The 17,880-nt window shown below is 41.6% G+C and overlaps 2 protein-coding genes across 2 annotated transcripts in view; both read left to right on the top strand.

Annotated features, from left to right (window-relative positions):
* The first annotated feature begins 294 nt into the window (after positions 1 to 294).
* On the top strand, positions 295 to 3,596 carry klhl30 (kelch-like family member 30). The gene is made up of 7 exons (XM_084549144.1): positions 295 to 1,165; positions 1,249 to 1,450; positions 1,984 to 2,070; positions 2,206 to 2,361; positions 2,655 to 2,843; positions 2,964 to 3,109; positions 3,206 to 3,596. Exons 1-7 carry the CDS (start codon positions 392 to 394, stop codon positions 3,452 to 3,454), a joined length of 1,803 nt encoding a protein of 600 aa, XP_084405270.1. The 5' UTR covers positions 295 to 391; the 3' UTR covers positions 3,455 to 3,596.
* Positions 3,597 to 4,052: 456 nt separating this feature from the next.
* The window catches only part of crocc2 (ciliary rootlet coiled-coil, rootletin family member 2), a 30,270-nt gene continuing 16,442 nt past the window's right edge, over positions 4,053 to 17,880 (top strand). The window contains exons 1-9 of the mRNA XM_084548650.1: positions 4,053 to 4,289; positions 5,034 to 5,187; positions 5,342 to 5,457; positions 14,051 to 14,218; positions 14,301 to 14,384; positions 15,274 to 15,377; positions 16,428 to 16,572; positions 17,007 to 17,113; positions 17,455 to 17,661. Of these exons, the coding sequence (XP_084404776.1) occupies positions 4,233 to 4,289; positions 5,034 to 5,187; positions 5,342 to 5,457; positions 14,051 to 14,218; positions 14,301 to 14,384; positions 15,274 to 15,377; positions 16,428 to 16,572; positions 17,007 to 17,113; positions 17,455 to 17,661 (1,142 nt within the window). The 5' untranslated portion in view covers positions 4,053 to 4,232. The remainder of the gene's footprint in view (positions 4,290 to 5,033; positions 5,188 to 5,341; positions 5,458 to 14,050; positions 14,219 to 14,300; positions 14,385 to 15,273; positions 15,378 to 16,427; positions 16,573 to 17,006; positions 17,114 to 17,454; positions 17,662 to 17,880) is intronic.

Raw genomic sequence — 17,880 nt, 5'->3', positions numbered from 1 at the left:
TGGTGCTTGTAACAACAAAGTGTTGCCACAATTAAAAAGACAAGGCCTTTGTGTAGTAAGATAAAGAGAAACTGACTTCTAACTAGTGAAGCTTTTTTTCTAAGTAAATGACTTCTCCTCCTGACCACTTGCTTTTAAGCTGCTGTTTTTCTGTATGATGCAATTGTTTTTCCAAAATAAACACCATGGGCTCCTTCTTTGTGATTTTGATTTTCGTGGCAAAGTAATTTCTGATCTTTTGTTAAAAAATATTCGTTATTAAGATATTCTACAAGAATCAGTTCTTTACATTTAAATGTTTCCTCTGTGATCTTAGGTAAGTGCTGAACTCAACTGAGTTGTTGACCCTGCTGAAAGAAGATCTGACCTACAACTTGAACTGAAGTCGATCATGGTGCGCAATGTAGACGATCTGGACTTCTGCCTGTCCTCCCACCCTCAGAGCATCTTGGAGGGCTTGCGCTCGCTTTGCTCACAACCCAAACTCGTCGATGTAACGCTGAGCGCGGGCGGGCGGGATTTCCCCTGCCACCGTGGCGTGCTGGCCCTCTGCAGCATGTACTTCCGCTGCATGTTCTCAGGGGACTTTGTGGAGAGCATCGCTGCACGTGTGGAGCTTCAAGATGTTGATCCCGATATACTCAGCTGCTTGCTCGACTTCGCCTACACAGGCAAACTAACCATCAACCAGAGCAATGTGGAGGGGTTGATCTGCACCTCCAGCCAGCTGCAGTTCCAGACAGTGCGAACCGTGTGCAGCCGGTACCTCCAGCACCAGATTGATGCAACCAACTGCTTGGGAATCCTGGAGTTTGGCGAGATCCATGGCTGCCCTGAGGTGGTGGCCAAAGCATTGGCCTTCCTCCTGGAGAACTTTGAGGCTGTACAACAAGGTGAGGAGTTTCTATTTTTGGGAAAAGACAGGCTGGTTGCCTGCCTGTCGGACGAAGGACTACAAATCCGATCAGAGTGCACTCGTGTGGAGGCTATCCTGAAATGGGTTAGGCACCACAAGGAGTCTCGACTCTGCCTCCTTCCTGAACTCCTTCCCTTGTCCCGTCTCTTTCTGCTCAGTCTGGACTACCTGGCTGACACCCTACTCAAAGACAGTCTAGTGCAGGCCTCTCCCAGTTGCAAGGAGGCTGTGGAAAAAATTCACAGAGAGGTCAGTAAGTTTACACTTCTTTATCTTTTTTTGCTCAATCTGTATAAATTTCCAAAAACGATTATGCCTTTTACTTTTCGTAGAAAATGGATTTGGCACCAGAATATTTGGACAGATTCAGCAGTCAGAGTCCACAACCAAACCTGCAAGAGGTGCTGTTTGTGATGGGAGGTCGTTCACTGGATGACTCAGATGATGAAGATGACTCAGATGAGGATGAGGACAGAGACCCGAGGCTGCAAAGACTGCTACCCAGGAACTGTGCCTTCTACAACACAAAGACTAGTAAAAATATTTTTCCTCCTATCAAAGTTTCAAGTTAGTTTAGGTTCAGATTCCATTTCACTTTCCAGATTTGTTGGGAAATGTCCGCCTGATTCCTCAAAACAGTTTGGCAGATGTCGTGGGTCGTTAAACGTTGCGCTGACAGAAAAATGGCTCTGCAGACATGTGGTCTGGATGTGACAAAATTGGATCATCTTCTCAGTTCCTCAAATCAGCGTTTTATTGCGCAGGCTGGAAGAAGGCATCTGTGTTATGTTTTTCACATGGGATGTTAAAGAAAAGATTTTTTAAGATTTCTGGTTTTATGGAGGCACGACAACTCTGGCCAGAAGTTGAATGTCTCCCAGAAAAGTTACACTTCTTGACAGTTTCAGGCCAGCAAGTAATAACATAAATCTGACTTATTTTCACTTAAATGGTCCTTGAGGACATTTTTGCATCTTTGCCTAATTTCCTTAGCTTGCATGCTGTGTTGGTTTGCCTCCCTCTCTGTGTGGTCTTCAACAGTAACTCCCTTTTTCTTCCCACTCCAGAACAGTGGCATGAGCTTCCTAATTTCCCCAATCCCAACAAGTGGGGTTACTCCTTGGTGTCTTTGAACAATGATGTGTATGTCACAGGTGAGTAAAGGATAGGCAGAAAAACCTATAAAGGCAAATGCCAAAGCAGTGAAAATAAACCGTTTCCAAGTTTTTCTTGTGAGGAATGCAAAACAATGTCAAACTTTTGACAAAGTGCTCCTGTCCGTCTGAAAGGGGGCTCGCGAGGTTCGAATACCAACACCTGGTCGACCACAGAGACCTGGAAGTATATCACAAGAGAGGGGAGATGGGTTACTGTGGCACCCATGCTCCGACCTCGGACTAACCACACATCAGCAACACTCAATGGGGAGATTTACGTCATTGGAGGTAAGAAAATAAATATGGTCCTCGCATGTGTTTCTTTAAACCTGCAGTTCTTCCACTGAAAAACTCTGATAAATTCAAGGAGCTCATCTGCTCTTTAGCTGCACACCTCAGTTCATTCAAGGTGATAGCTTCTCAGAATTAGCTCCATGTGGTGGAATATTGTCAGGTGAGACCAGGATCTGAGAGCAGGAAAGGTTTTATTTTTACGTGTAGTTGCATGGCGTTGCGACTCTTTTTCATATGGATATATTACGTTCATAAGAACACAATCTGATTTTGTGATTCCCTTTTAGGCACAACGTTGGACCGAGTGGAGGTCGAGCACTATGACCCTTACAACGACACCTGGGCCTTGACGTGCCCTGCCTTAAAATATGTGACCAACTTCACTGCTACAGCTTGTCATGGGAAGCTCTATGTGATTGGCTCTTGTGCCGTCAAGTACAATGCACTGACTATGCAGTGCTACAACCCTGTTATTGGTAAGGGTGTTTTGAATGTATAGTCATCTCATTTTACTACTTTACACAATCTGTCTATCATATATAATTCTGTATGGATGTGTATGCCTGCTAATTGATGTATGTGTCAACATTTTGTAGATAACTGGATCAGCATATGTTCACCCTTCATCCCTAAGTATTTGTCCTCTCCTCGTTCTGTCTGCGTGGATGGGATCATATATCTGGTTGCTGACAACACGAAGAAAGTCTACTCATATGATCCAGAAGCAAATATGTGGCAGAAGGTGGGGACGAAATGCTAACTTAACAATAATACAGCAAAAAGAATCAACATTGTACTCTTCTGACATGAGTTTTACCAGCACTCTCCTTCTCTTCAGGTCCAGCTTCTTCACATGCTCCATGAGAATGGTGGCCTCGTAAGCCTGGATGGGAGACTGTTTGTCACTGGAGGCCACTGGAAAGGCATGGAGGGGGATTATGGGGTGGAAGTGGAGGTTTACAACCGAGCGTCCAACACCTGGGAGGTGGACACCTTCCTTCCAAGAGTTTGGTTCTACAGTGGAGTCTGCACCATCTTTCTAGATCCATCCCAGTGGTCTGAAGTTTTCCCAATGGAGTCAGCATAATAGCTCCCTGTCTAATCTCACGGTGGGAGAGTTCACAGAGACACTCGTATCTGTGTTACGCTGCAGATGGAATGTTTATCCCAGGATGGCATTGTGTCCTAGAATAGTGTGTAACATGATCCTCAGGTGTCCTTGGATGTATTCATGGCTGTGAATGGCAGCTCAGCAGGTGTTTATTTATACTTTGTATCATGTGTGTGAGATCTGATTTGTGCTATAGAATGGTGCCTGTGAATCATTATCAATCAATGCAGAAATAGTTAGTCTATTCAGTTTCGTTTTTATTGCTACCATAACTTGCTGTTGTATATGAACTGGAAATAAATAAAATGTGTTCCTGAAAGGGGTCCACCAGTTGTAAATCCTCTATGGCCAAACATAGTAACTTTATCCTTAGTGTTTGATTATTAACCCACTGGAATCCCGCAGCCTGGCTCGTGGCTTCGGTCCTGCCATGGAAACACCCAAGCCAGCATTCTATTTCTGTGGCAACGACACCGGAAGCGCGAGGTCACCATGGCAACGTCGACAGGGGGGTTCTAATGGTGCTACTTGCTTGTTGTCGTTCCTTAAGTTTGACTTTTTAAATTCGGTCACTGTTTTTCGTTTTTTCATTGTCTTCTAAGTGCTTAGGATCCAGTTAGTTTATTTTATCACCTATTGAAATGCTTGGTTTTGACTCAACGTCTGAAGACTTCCGGTCGAAAAGTTTATTAGCATAAAGCTAGCTAACCTTTAGCGCAAACATTTTAATATTAAAAGCTGGGCCACCTTCGCCATGACTTCTCAACGGGGTCAAGGTGCACGTTCACCTAGACTGGAGGCTGTGATTCAGGTTGGTACTATGAATGTTTTCCGCTGGTTTATTTAACACAGGTGTAAATAATTGAACATGGTCCCATTCCATATAGTCTCGGATATCACTGTTCAGAAGTAAATGTATAAATTAGTTGAAAACTAATTTCTGTGCTTTCTGTTTTCTCGTGGAAAGTAACTATATTTATTTATGTACACTCCTGTACTGTAATTACTTACGTATTTAAATTTAATCCTGCCTTATAATTTTTAAAAATATTGTGTATATTACTCTCAACAACAGTACACTACTACGTTAGTTGCTGCCAAGTGACAAATAGAACTTACTGGTATTTACAACAATCAGCCACAGCATTAAAACCACTGACAGGAGAAAATAACACTGAACATCTTGTAACAATACAATGTTCTGCTGGGAAACTTTTTTAGCTGTCTTTAGTGTGGATGTGACTTTGACAACTGCCACCCATCTAGATCAGTGTATTTAAAATGTTATACCATATGTTGCACTATTTTTGATGAACTGACCAAATCCAAAGTAGTTGAAAATGATCTCACCTTTGTAAAAGCGCCATCTGCTGCTGTAGAGTGCTTTGTTCTCAAGTGTAAGTACATAATTAACTCATAATTAAGGTGCCTTACATTTCTGGTATTACTACTTTTACCGTAGTGTTAGATTTGAGTTCTTCTATTATTGTATTCTGACCTCATTGAGTTTGGCCTTTTGTACTCAGTTATGTGATGTGACTTCTTGTGGTTGTAGAAATTGGAAGAGTCCCTGCTTCATTCTGACGCCAGCTCAGGAGAGAGGAGTCTGACACTTCAAAGTGACGGACAAGAATCTGGAGCCACGCCTATGCCTGTCTCCACTCGCATCCGCCAGATCATCACCCGCAACCTGTCTGAGCAGCCAGCTGGTAAGAAGAGAGTTTTAATTGCAATGCCCAGACAAAAGCAGTGGATCCATCCAGTCCAAACAATAACTCTGCTTTGCTAGATATTAGTTATCGCTCTGTATTACATGTGGCAAGACGGACACTTCTGTATGCATGATCTGTTTTCTAATCCCAGGTGAGAGCTCTGAGGTCAGCGATCCGGAGGAGAACAGGGGCCCAAGGGAGCAGATTTCTCCTAGCCAGATGGACCGTGACCAGGCGCTAGTTAAACAGGCCAGTCTCTCAGACAGGGTAGGGGTGACACAGGGCAGTGACACATTCTCGGGCCAAGGTCAAGCTGTGGAACATTATTTACATTTTTAGCATTCATTATACTCATGCTATTGCAGCTCAATGTTTGTTCTGCTAAGAAAAAGGAAAATTAACTAGGACGTCACCAAAAATGACAAAACCGACCAAACTGTGTTCAAAGGTGAAATTACCAAGGTAAGTACTGCTGACTCATGTCATCATCTCATTATACTCACTCTTGATTTGAGCAGCAGTACACAAGAAATGTGTCAACGTAAATAATTGTTACTGTCAGCTTTTTTGCATAGAAAGTGATTCCCACACCAGTTGTGTTTCCTGATGTTTTAACTATGTCTGGTCAAGTTAGCTCTTACATGAGTCAGAGAGCTGTAGATGGTGCATTTATTCAGTTTTGTTTGGAAATGAAATTAAGAAATTCTGCCGCACTTGAGTATTGACTGCAAAAAACTACATTCATTTGAAATGGAATATGGTTTACAGTAAACATCAGTGTAGCACCACTCTTTCCAGCAGGGAAAGCCATTTGGGGCTAAACAAGCAAACAGCACAGGAAGATCGGGACACCTTTGCATGTAGTGTAGTGAAAGCCAAGGGGGGATATGGCAGAATGTGTACAGACCTACGGTTAAATTAATGTGCCTTTGCACATGCACATATGGTGTTTTATACATTTTTGTTTAATTAGAGGCTGTAGAATTACAGTTTATACATTATTCAGTCCTATATAAGCATCCATTGTGCATGTGTGTGTGGGGGTGTGTGTGTGTGTTTATATGTGTAAATAAGAGAGGGGATGGTGGTTCATGAAGGGTTTCCTTGTGGTCTGTTCAGGTAGACTCAGGCCCCCTGTACTCACGAGGGCCGGCGTCTCCCTTCATTGCCCCCCATGGTAGCCTCTCCATGTAGCCGCTGCTGTTTTGGGGGAAAATTGTGAAGGTCACCGGCCTCCGCCCTGGAGACTGTCAAAGAAAAAGTTCATTTTTTCACAGCGCACAAAGCAGCCATTTGTGATAACACTGCACTCATTCTGCTGTTTGAATCCAATGAACTCCTGCTGCTTGTTTTGCTCTTGGAATTTACTCTGAAGCCGTGACTATAAATATAACTTAATTAACTTGACAGATATATATAGCACATTTATTATGTTGATATTTTTAGATGTGTGAAAAAGCAGAACCAAACAGTGGCAAGTGTTTCTGATATGTGATGCTCAAACAAAAGAGAGGCAGTAGTAGTAGTCTCTGACAAGTCAGTAAGTTCATTGCAAGACTCCTGTTGTAACTTGTCGAAAGCTCCTGTCTTCTCTTTACTACTTTTGAGCAAAAACAGCGTGACTGTTTGCCAGCTTTGATTTAATGTGAATTTATGGCAGTGTGTTAATCAGTGCCTGAGAGCCAAATACCGGGTGCTGCTATTGCAAGTAGATGACGCTCAGGTTCAAGCCAGCAGTTTTATGTTCACAGCTTTCTCCCTCAGTATTTACTGCTAAGAGGATCATGTTTTTGAATACATACCATGCAAAAATATCTGTCATTATATATTTTGTCTATATCTCGTGCTTCATAAAGCCAGCAGGCAGTACATATTGTCAAAAGTACATATTTATTATTTATAATTCAGTATTATTATTGACGTCCTTTCCAGATGTTGATATGGACATCACTGACATTTTCTGGCATTGGACTGTTTGCGTCTATCATGTGCTTTAAGATCATGGCATGTTTGTTTTTGTTTCTTAGGTACATAGCTTTTGTGACCACGTTGATTCAATGTACTGTAGGAAGGTAGGATACCGTACCAACAAAAGAGAAGCTTAAAACTTCCCATATGTATTTCTATGTATTTCCTTCTTAATCACTTTAGTGAAAATTGTCACTGAACAGTGAAAGTCTTTGCTGGTTATCTGATTACCTAGAAATGATTAGAAGACTCCAAGATGTCACTTGTCTTAGAGTTGTGTAAATTATTATGCACATGCATAAACATGAAGTCTGTGATCATTACTGCGCTTTAGAGGTGCTGAATTGGGGGTCTCAGTTCCAATTTAATCTTTGGACAGACCCAGAATACCTCTTTCCAGTTGTAGTACTAAGCTTAGCTAAGCATCTGATGGTAAAAACTTAATATGTAATGTTCAGACATGAGCATAGTGACAATCATGTAGTTTTACATGAATTTAAATAATGTTAAACTAATCCTTCATAAAGAATTGTAGTTGTTGTTGTTTTTAAGTTAGAAACGAGGTGGATACCTTGATAACTCTACACCAAAAGTTGTCATAATGTGTCATAATGTCAGCCGAAGTCAGTCCACCACAAGATATGTGACAGTTTAGAAACACACATTATCCCACATCCCCAATTTTCCCCAGCTTTCTTTGAGACTCTTTGAGCTGACAGAAGACTATTAACACAATACTGGTGAAGTCACACCTGGACGCTGAAAGCCTTCCTCTGTGTCTTTTGTGACCCCAGAAAATTGCACCTGAACCAGGATAAACCTTGACCCAGTTGTGAGTTGGTCTCAGGAGGTTTAAGAACATGTTGGGGTGAATTCTGAACCTTCTGTGTTGCTTTTGGAGCCATGCCAGTATGCATTTTCTCAGACATCCGTACCGTGCTGCCTGAACGTTTAGTGACTGCCTGCACAATACTGCAGTGTGGCGGTCAAATGGATAAAGATAACTCTTGATGAATGATTTCTGACACCAACTGCAATTTGCCGGTGCCCTCTGGAATCCTGAATCCTCTGGGTCTCTACGTAACAACCCTGTCAAACATAGTTGGTGCAGATAAAGTCTGTTTTTAGAGATCGTGTTACTGTCTTCTTTTGCCCTGATACCCCCTCTGTTTCCAGTTTGTTTTTCCTGCTGGCACACACCCATTCATGTAGGCAGCAGTTTGTAAGGAACACTGCCAAAAGTCTGACTCGCTCAACTATCAGTGAATATAGTAAAAATTAATTGCCTTCCCCAGAGAAAACATTCTTAAAAGCCTCTCTGAATACTGAATTTGTGATGAAAGTGTTCAGTTAAACCTTACAACATTTGACATTAGGTTTCTCATGTTACCCAACTTTAAAGTCAAACATTAAGCATACTCTTGACTTCTTTTTCACATGTCAAAAATGTCTAATCAGATATGAAGCCTTAAACTGATTGAGTGGATGTATGTATAGGTTTTGTACGGCAACGTCCTGCCCAGGGGCATTTGTGTGACGTGCTACAAGACCAGCCACATACCGTATTTGCTCAGATCATTTGCATCCCTTATATGCCATCACGGCAGCTGTCCTCATGACCGAAAAGTACACTGTAATAACATGCTCATAGCAGTTCCTCCTCCCCCCTTACATCCTCCCTGTTTGTTATCCCATGTTGTGTAATTACCATCAGCGATGATACATAAACAGCTTTCACAATCAGCTGGGGCTCTTTCACAGAGTCAGCACTCAGGGGGTAATGTGAGGGGAAGGGATGTGAGGGGAAGGGGGAACGGGTATGTTTTTCAAGTAGGATAGTAAGTTTTTGGGCAGCTTGGGGGCGATGGACATCCGCTCCAGCTGTGTTTAGGAATCTGACAGATAGTGCACTCCATTAATTCCCTTTATTAAACCTCTGGGCCCAGGCCAAGCCAGAGAAAACGATTGCAGCTGTAACCCTTCACATGCTGGCTGGACTGTGCACTCATGGCCAGATGTCGCCCTGGGTGAGTCATAGATAGAAAGAAAGGGGACTGAGGTTGTGGACTTGTTTGTGGATGTGCCTGAAAATGTATTTTGTATAAGATACTGGTCTGTATTTGAAATCCTGGTGTTATATAGTTAGAGAGAATGGGGTTTAAGCAATGCAAAACATGTCCAAAGACACTACACAAACTCAGATAAATGGTTAGATAAACCTGAGTTATCAGATCTCCAAATGTTGTGACATTAGGTCAGTGAAAGGATATTGTAATCATAACTTGGTAACTGGATGGATTGGATTTTGATCTACCACATGAGCAAGGCAGCAAGTTTTGGCCCAAACACCAAAGCCTTCACAAGGGCCTTGAAAATGATTCTCTTGTTGCTTGTTGGCAGATGAATCAAAGCAAGATTATCCCTTGATGTTGTTTGAAATATTTATCAAAAGAGACAATACAAGGAGTGGCACAAATCATAAATATCAAGAAATATAAAAAGCTAATTCAAAGCACATTTAAAGAGCCTGAAAACTCTTTGGAGCCATAAGCACAGCTTAAGAAACAGATACTATAGATAAAAAAGAAAAGGAACCTTAGCATGCATATGGAGGCATAAAACATACCATGACACAAAGCCTGTTTTTGTATAAATTGCATTTTGAACATTATTGCAGGATGGCAGTAGATGACCTCAAAGAACTGGGCTTTAGTGGGATTGGACTCAGCTCACTTTAGGGAGCCGTGGAGGCTACTCAAGAGTGACTGTACTCTGAAGCAGGTCATAAATAGCAAGGGTGTTCAGTGAGTACACTTTTAGGCCTCCACTAAGCCCTGTAAGCCCCAGAGTTAGGCCAGATGGAGGACTGGGATTACTCGCTTTTCTCTTTTGCCTTTACAGTCACCACTGTATGGGTGTGTTGTGAAGAACAACGAGTTCAATCTCACTTGGAGATGTGGGTGAAGAGATTTGATGATGCAAGCAGAGCAAGGGAGAGGATGTTGGTGTAGGAGAGTTTAGTGGGGGTGGGGGTCTCCACAATAGACTGTAATGGTACCCCCTTGGGAGCTTCCTGCATGGAGCATGGCTAATACAGAGCAGCCCCCTGGCCTCCTGCTTTACAGCTGACTGGGGAAAAATCATAAAAAAAAAAACGTCATCTCGTAGTGTGTGGAATAGAGCCGAAGCGCTGGCAAGAAGCCCACACACTGCAGCTATGCATGAAAAAGCACAAACAACCTTCCTCATCATAGTGGGGCTTCGACCTTTACAGTAGGAGTTGCCAGAGACACCTGGTCATTGAGTGTACAGCAAGGTAGGGACAGTACAGCCTACATTAGTGTTGAGGGAACTGAATAACAAATCTATAAAAGACTGATGACAATGTGTACCACAGTTTTCCTATTTTGAAACAAGTTTTTAAGGACTCCTCCAGCCAAAGAGCTGTGTAAGTACTGCATATCCCTACAATCTAGTTTTTCCACAGAAGTAAGAATTAGACGGACCATGTAGTTCAGAGAATACAAAATGTCAATGATAAAAATTACAGTTCTGTTTCATATCCGAGGTTGTGAAATGTTGTTGATGTGTAGCTCTAGAAGTCTAAGTTTCACTTTTTGTATGGTTTCTGCTGATTTAATGAGCCCATCTTGAAGAGTTTCATTTAAAAGCATATCTGTTGTTTTATCTGCTGTCAAATGAGATAACAAAATGGCTGGATAAAATTACTGTATATGAAAGACTCATGCAAACCTGTCATAGTTAGGATCATCTACCCAGCAGTATCTTTCTACCAGAGAAAGCAGGCACAGAGAACCTTTTTACTGAACTTTACTCTGGCTGTCTGCGAAGTGAAGTTCAGAAACACCTCTGTGATGACCACTTATTGGGTGCCACCAAAAAGGAAAAAAAAAAAATGAAATATTAGGTATAACGCGGAACTGGTAGATGAGGACTTAAACGCACAACTCGTCACTCAGGTCGAGGTTAGAGGGTCTTTACTTCAAAAAAGTAAGCAAATACAAAGTCAAAAAGGTAGCGAGGAAAAAGTTATCAAGCACATCAGGAAAATACTCTAACGACATAGAAATGGGGCACAAAGACGAAAAAGGAGGAAGGAAACGCTGAGACTAAATACAAAGGGAATAATGAGACATAGGGCAAACAATCAGAGGTGTCAACCACACCGGGGAAGTGAAGACATCTGAAATGATAGAGAGTAATGACTATAAAATAAAACAGGAAATGAACAAACCCAGAAATTATTAAACATTTGATAGATAGATAGATAGATAGATTTTTATTTGTCACATGCACAGTTATACATAGTACAATGTACAGTGAAATGTGTTGTTGTACCTGCAGCCTGTAGTAAAAAAAAATAAAAAGAAAGAAATATAGTACTACAGTAAACAGTAGTATGCACACAAGGTAAGCAATATAAGTGTAATGTACACCAATAGAGAATTAAATATAAGAATAAAAAATAAAAATAAAAATAAAATAATAATATAGACTGAATAAAAATAAAAATATAGACTGGTAAACTTGGGGGGGGGGGGGGTTGTATATGTACATCAATTTACAGTGTTAGCAGCTTCATGAATAAAGTGCAGTGATATTTAAGTCCAGTTAAGGCTCAGAGTTGAGCAGGCGGATGGCATGGGGATAGAAACTCTTCTTCAGCCTCTCAGTCTTGATTCCACATAGCAAGATTTGACATTAGGTGCCCTTAGCGCAAATCTTTGTTTACATTCAGTGTTATTCACCGAGTGCATTGTTGGAGCATCTGTACACATTACCACCAACAACTGTTTATCACTGCAGCAGTGTGAAACAAATGGCAGGTCTGCGTGCCACACTAGCTCGTCCATGGTTAAATACTGTGTATCTTAAAACAGGGAACCACTCATAAAAATATCACTTTGTCGGCCTGCTAGTGTTTGAAATTTACCTTTATGAGATGAACTGGAATGACAAGGATCTACTACTCATAAAACTGTTTTTAACTCCGTCACACTCCAAATAATTGATTCTTTTGTGTTTTGGAGTGTCTTTTTATCACGGTGATATATCTATATGAGTTATACTCTTTCAGCAACGCCCCTAATATCCATTGTCCTCATGTGCTGTTGTAATGTTTGTGTGCTATGGCAGTGTATTGAAGGTGTATTTATAAAGTATAAGCTTGTTAGTAAGTCAGGGTTATTGCTATAGTTGTGCCAAAATACTTGAAAAGATGCATAATAACTAATGCTCCACACACAGCTGTTTCCAGGAGCTCCTTTAAACACAGCTGCTGCAGTTCTGTGAGTTTCAAACACTCCGCCCTTGTTGTTCCTCCTTTCTCAGTCCCTAAAGCTGTCACCTCAACAACGGGCACTAAAAGAAGTTTTTGTGCTCTCCAGGTCCTCGGAGAAAACCACCAAAAGCCAAGTGCATGATGGCTGTTAGTGTAGTTTGTAGCATAAATTTCTGAAAAGGGTATTTGAAAATGTGTTAATAATGGTGGCAAAGTGGCTGGGTCCAGTGTTGAACAGTGAGACTATTGTCTTGGCTCTCTTGGAGCCTGCTGGAGAGATTAAGCACCCAGAAAAGAGATGAGGTACAGAAGAGAGGGGGGAGGGAGTGGGTTGCAGGGTTGATTTGAAGGGCTTGGGTGGTGGTTTGGAGTATGTTGCAGGGGAGGGGGCTCCCTCGCTCTCACTCTCTTCCTCTCTTTTTAAATGAGAAGACGGCAAGGGCAGCTGGAGGCACGAAGTGTGTTGTAGTGCTCTGGGGCCATGTGGTTTGTATTAGCGAGGACAGGGTGTCTGGCACCAGGATAGAGTGTGGGTGGTGCAGAGGGAGTTTAGGTTGTATGAGGTTGAGAGGTTACAGGACATTTGGACTTCAGATATGGGAGAGAATATGAGATTCTACGATGAGAAAGACCAGGACACATGTCTCTATTTATAGATGTATATGACAGATACAGCTGCACATGCATAAATACTAATACACAAACAAACTGTACTAGTACATTCCATAGCCTGAAATGAATTTTGTTACCCCTCACCCCCATCTGTAGCCTCTGTTTGTTCAACATTCATGCTAGAATTTTAAATCCAAATGTTAACCATTGAGCCTTGCGATAGACTGGCGACCTGTCCAGGGTGTACCCCGCCTCTCGCCAAATGACAGCTGGGATAGGCTCCAGCCGCCCCCCTTCACAGGACAAGCGGTTACAGAAGATGAATGAATGAATGTTAACCACTGTTCATGTGTGCTACATACAGTATATTTTTCATATTTTTCATATTATTCAATCATATAATGGGTAGTCAGAAATGTTTTAATCCACAAATACAGCATTAACTTAACTTATTAAACAAACCACAGTAGACTGTTGAAAACTTCAGCTACTCATCTGAATTGTCATAGGATCAAATTTAGGCTTTAGCCCAACTATTCCATTGTGTGATAAATCTTGTCTTTATGAGTATATGAATGTATATACAGTTTTAACCCAATAAAGTTCACTAGATCAGAAATGGTATAGAGTTCCCCTCTGACACACTCTGATTAAAAAAGAATATTACATTTAGATAGATAGATAGATAGATAGATAGATAGATAGATAGATAGATACTTTATTTATCCCATGGTAATCCAGTAGCATCATTACATGGAGACAGGAGGAATTACAGCCAGCAAAAAGGGTCATAAATAAAATAAAAGTGAGGCACAATGTATAAAAGTATGTATAAAATATACCAGTATATAAATAATAAAGTGTATGTTTTTTAGTGGATTGGAGTAGATCTGGTTAGTGCAAAATACATGAATTCTGTACAAATACTGTGCATTATGATGCACAACTTGCTAAAGCTCCTTTGTTGCCACTCTCCAGCTTGATCAGATCCTAATGTTGCAGTCAGGAGTGGACTCGGACCAGGACAGTGTATCACCAAGATCCATACAACTCCAGAACAAGGAGAGGGCGTACAGGCAAAAACTGCAGGTCTACCAGGATGCCCAGCAGAGACAAGCCCAACTTGTTCAGAAGCTGCAGAGCAAGGTGGTTGGAGTGGATTTCACAATTCAGACATCTTTGAATCAGAGTTCATTTAGTTCAGCTTTGTATGTTACATTTGTTTTAGGTTCTTCAGTACAAGAAGAGATGCGGGGAGCTAGAAGAACAGGTGCTGGAGAAGACTTCAGATTCTGAAAGGATGCGATTGTTGGTGCGTGTAGACGGCTGCGTCATCTTCAAGAATCAGTAGTGGTTACATATAATTACGCCAGACTAGAGTGTAGTAAGTCTGCTTGGATCATCTAGAGGCTGGTCTGCTCCTTACACCCACCCATATTTGAGTAGTTTGAGTGACAAACTGATGGTTACTGTGTTTTAAACCAAAGCATTAGGTTTTCCAAATCAAAATGTAGCCCAGTAGGTAAATTATTTCTCCTGTTCACACATTGTTACTCAAAACATGAAAACTGTCCGTCATTATACCACCATGTAGGAATTTAGTTACAATACAATTACATCCTTGGTTTCAAACAAATGGGTTGTTTCCATTCTGCAAGTGCTGAAAGGTATTTTACCAACCAGTAAAGGAATCATACATAACTGAAAAAAACATGGAACATGCCCTCAATCACCTCCTTGTAAATATATTACACTCACAGTCAGCTGAGGTTTCAAACCTTTACTAATCATCATCTCTTGACTTCTGTTGAGCTGTGCAAAGTCAAAGAGGCATATGCACAAATGCAATGCATGGCCACTACTTATTCGTTCCCTTATTATGTTAAAAAACTCAATATAGTGGACAAACTAACATGCTTAAAAATGTTGTGCACTCTGTAGTAAATAGGAAGCCAGTTCCAGCCCACAGATGGACTTTTTATGTTGTGAACAAGATTGGTGCTTTCATTCAAATGTACTTAATTCATACAAATATTATTATTGGCTGTGTTGCCGCCACAATGAGCTTGGATTAGTATATTCACACTTTAATTATGTTACTTAATAAATATTAGGTAACTACTAACCTACTGCTGCTGCCATAAACTGTACTGAAAAGTGTTATCAGGATGCCAGTAGCGGTGTTTTGTGTGTTTGTTCAGCTGCAGACACACCTGGACTCAGCTGAGCGTCAGCAGCGGGCAGAGCAGGATCTCAACATGGCTTTCCAGAATAAGTCTGCTCAGCTGGAGGAAGAGCAGAAGAGGTGAGTGATGGGCACTATGCAGTGCAGGTAGCCAGTTTCTCCAGCCAATAAAGAAGCTTGTGCAGCTTCTGTATTTATAAGTACGGAATTGCTTAATAAGGAAAAAGTGCACACATTTTAGAATCAGAAAAAGCAAACCAGCAGGGAGTTGCCATTTGGATGCAGGGTTAGAACAGTAAATTCATGGATACGTCTGTTAGAAATTTTCTTTGTTTCTTGTTGAGAAGCAGAAATCAAATCAAATTATGTTTGAAGAATGTGTGGAGCAGAGATATTCCCAGCAGTTTGTTGAACTTTCCTGCAGTTTTTCCTTTCCCCTACTGCAAGGAGAAGGTGGAACCTGCTTGGCAGATAACCTCAGCATCCAATTTGTCAGAAAAAATTAGTTGGACTATGTTGGCTCTGTTCTACAAAGCATTTAAATAATGCGTCACATTAAGTGTGGGCCAACCTCTGGAGCTGAGGCCAGACTTTAATGCCCTATGAGTTATACAATTATGGAGCTTTATTTCAAATACCCATGGTAGAAACTGTGCCAAGAAATGATCAGTTTTACTGCCTAAAAATATCACTCATTGCAGACTTACCAAGCTCTATCCACTTAAACACTTTGTACTGTAAGTGTATTGCATTGTCATTTTCATTTTGGCATCACCGAATCCCTCTTTCCCCTCTTCTCAGTTCCCTCGGTTCCCTTTAAGCACAGTATCATCCCATACATGCAAGCATGGGTTTGGCTTTCTCTCAGATAGATAACTAAACATAACAATGTGGCATGCTTTACTGTAACAGGGTGTGTGTTAAGTGTGAGAGTGATGTAAACATTTTGTAAATGACTCTACAGGCAGATCTGGTTGAAATTAAATCTAAGTTGACACAGACATTATAAAACTGTCACACATGTTCCCCCTGTAAATGTGGTTGGCAAGCGTGGATCTAAAGACTATATAGTGTGTGCTGGCTCAATGAAGTCAGGGTGCTGTGGTACGATTTATAGGAGGGTGTCAAGACAGTTGTTTGTCATTGTGTCATAAGACTTGTTATTTCCAGGTGTGCCAGCCTCAGCCAAGTGAACTCTGTGCTGCGGGAACAACTGGACCAAGCAGGCACTGTCAACAAGGGACTAACAGAGAGCTTGTGGAAGGCCCGTGAAGACGCGGAGTTGTGTGAAACCCGTCTGCGCAGAGAGCAAGAGGTGAGAAAAACCACAAAAATGAAGTGCTTAAATCAGAAAGGCAATAGGGAAAGCTCAAGTTCATCCCTTTCTGCACAGAGATTGTGCAATTAAACTCCTGTTGAGTTCAGATGGGTTAGGAATTCCATTCATAGCCAGTTTTGTCGATTCATTCTCAATCCCTGTTCATTTCATTGCTATGATTTTTGAGTTGTTGTTTCCTGTGAAAACAGTCCAACTGCTGAGGGGGAGGAAATTTTTGTGCAAACAATCTGGCGTCGTTGCTGTAAATGGTCTACATCTGTTGATACAGGAAAATCCAATTATTTGTAGTGTGAGAGCATGAGTTCCAGTATTGCATCTGTTTGGGATCACAGTAACATGAAAGGTTGTTGTAAGTAAGGCTTACCACCTACCGTCCTGTCTCTAGACCCCTTGTCTGCTTGTCTCTGCAGACATGCGCCTCCCGGTTGAGTCGTGAACAGGCTCGTGTCAGAGCATTGTGGCGCCAGGCTGCCTCCCTGCGGAGCACTTTCACCCAGCTAAGGACTTTCACTGACAGGTGAGTGTGGCGTACTGCCAGGATCCCTCTGGCGACTCAGGATTCTAAGCCCCCACCTCTCCTGTGTCTCATACTCACTACTCTGAGTACAATCCATCTCTCTCAACCCAGGATCAAAGTGAACAGGTCAGTGGGGTCATTGGTCCCCCTGTTTACTGTTTCCTTGCAGGGTGGACAGATGGCTTAAAGTGTCTGTGCCCACTGTTGAAATCATCCATCAGGACAAAGTCTAATTCACAAATGCATAGGAGAACCCAGCATGTAATTTTTCCATAGCCTTTGAGACTTTTTATATGTTGCGGCATCTTCTAATCCTTGTTGAACATCACTCTTTTCAACAGAACTCTGTCTGACATGCGTGGGGAGTGTGTCGCTGCCAGACAGCAGCTACATGTTGCCTGTATGAACTTAGAAGCCAGAAAAACACAGGAGGGCACCTGTAGTGGTGAGGAAGTGTCAGCTCTAGAGAGGCAGCTGAAGGACAAGCTGAAAGAGGTCATGCAGCTCCAGGCCCATTGGGATGCAGAGAAAGTTGAACTTAACTCCAGGTATCTATGTTTCTGTCAAAATTGACTGTCAAAATGACATTAACCGCACCTTCCCTAATGACCGTAAGTAATGTAAATGAGAAATATTTCACAGCCTGTGGGCCAGTCCAACTGAACTGGACACTATGTAAGAAATAAACTTAAAAATGCATCAAAAACTGAAATAGAAATTCTGGGACCAAGGTCACATATACTGCAATCATTTGATCTCTTCCAAAA

The sequence above is a fragment of the Chelon labrosus genome (genome assembly GCF_963514085.1).
Source record: "Chelon labrosus genome assembly, chromosome: 7".
Classification (NCBI taxonomy): Eukaryota; Metazoa; Chordata; class Actinopteri; order Mugiliformes; family Mugilidae; genus Chelon; species Chelon labrosus.
This window is presented reverse-complemented; position numbering and strand designations above follow the sequence as displayed.

What these genes read in the sequence shown, in the direction of transcription:
- klhl30 (XM_084549144.1), top strand. Translation starts at nt 392, where the DNA reads ATGGTGCGCAATGTAGACGATCTGGACTTCTGCCTGTCCTCCCACCCT. An exon ending in TGGAAAAAATTCACAGAGAG is followed by an intron (nt 1,166 to 1,248) that starts GTCAGTAAGTTT and finishes TACTTTTCGTAG; the next exon opens with AAAATGGATTTGGCACCAGA. An exon ending in CAATGATGTGTATGTCACAG is followed by an intron (nt 2,071 to 2,205) that starts GTGAGTAAAGGA and finishes TCCGTCTGAAAG; the next exon opens with GGGGCTCGCGAGGTTCGAAT.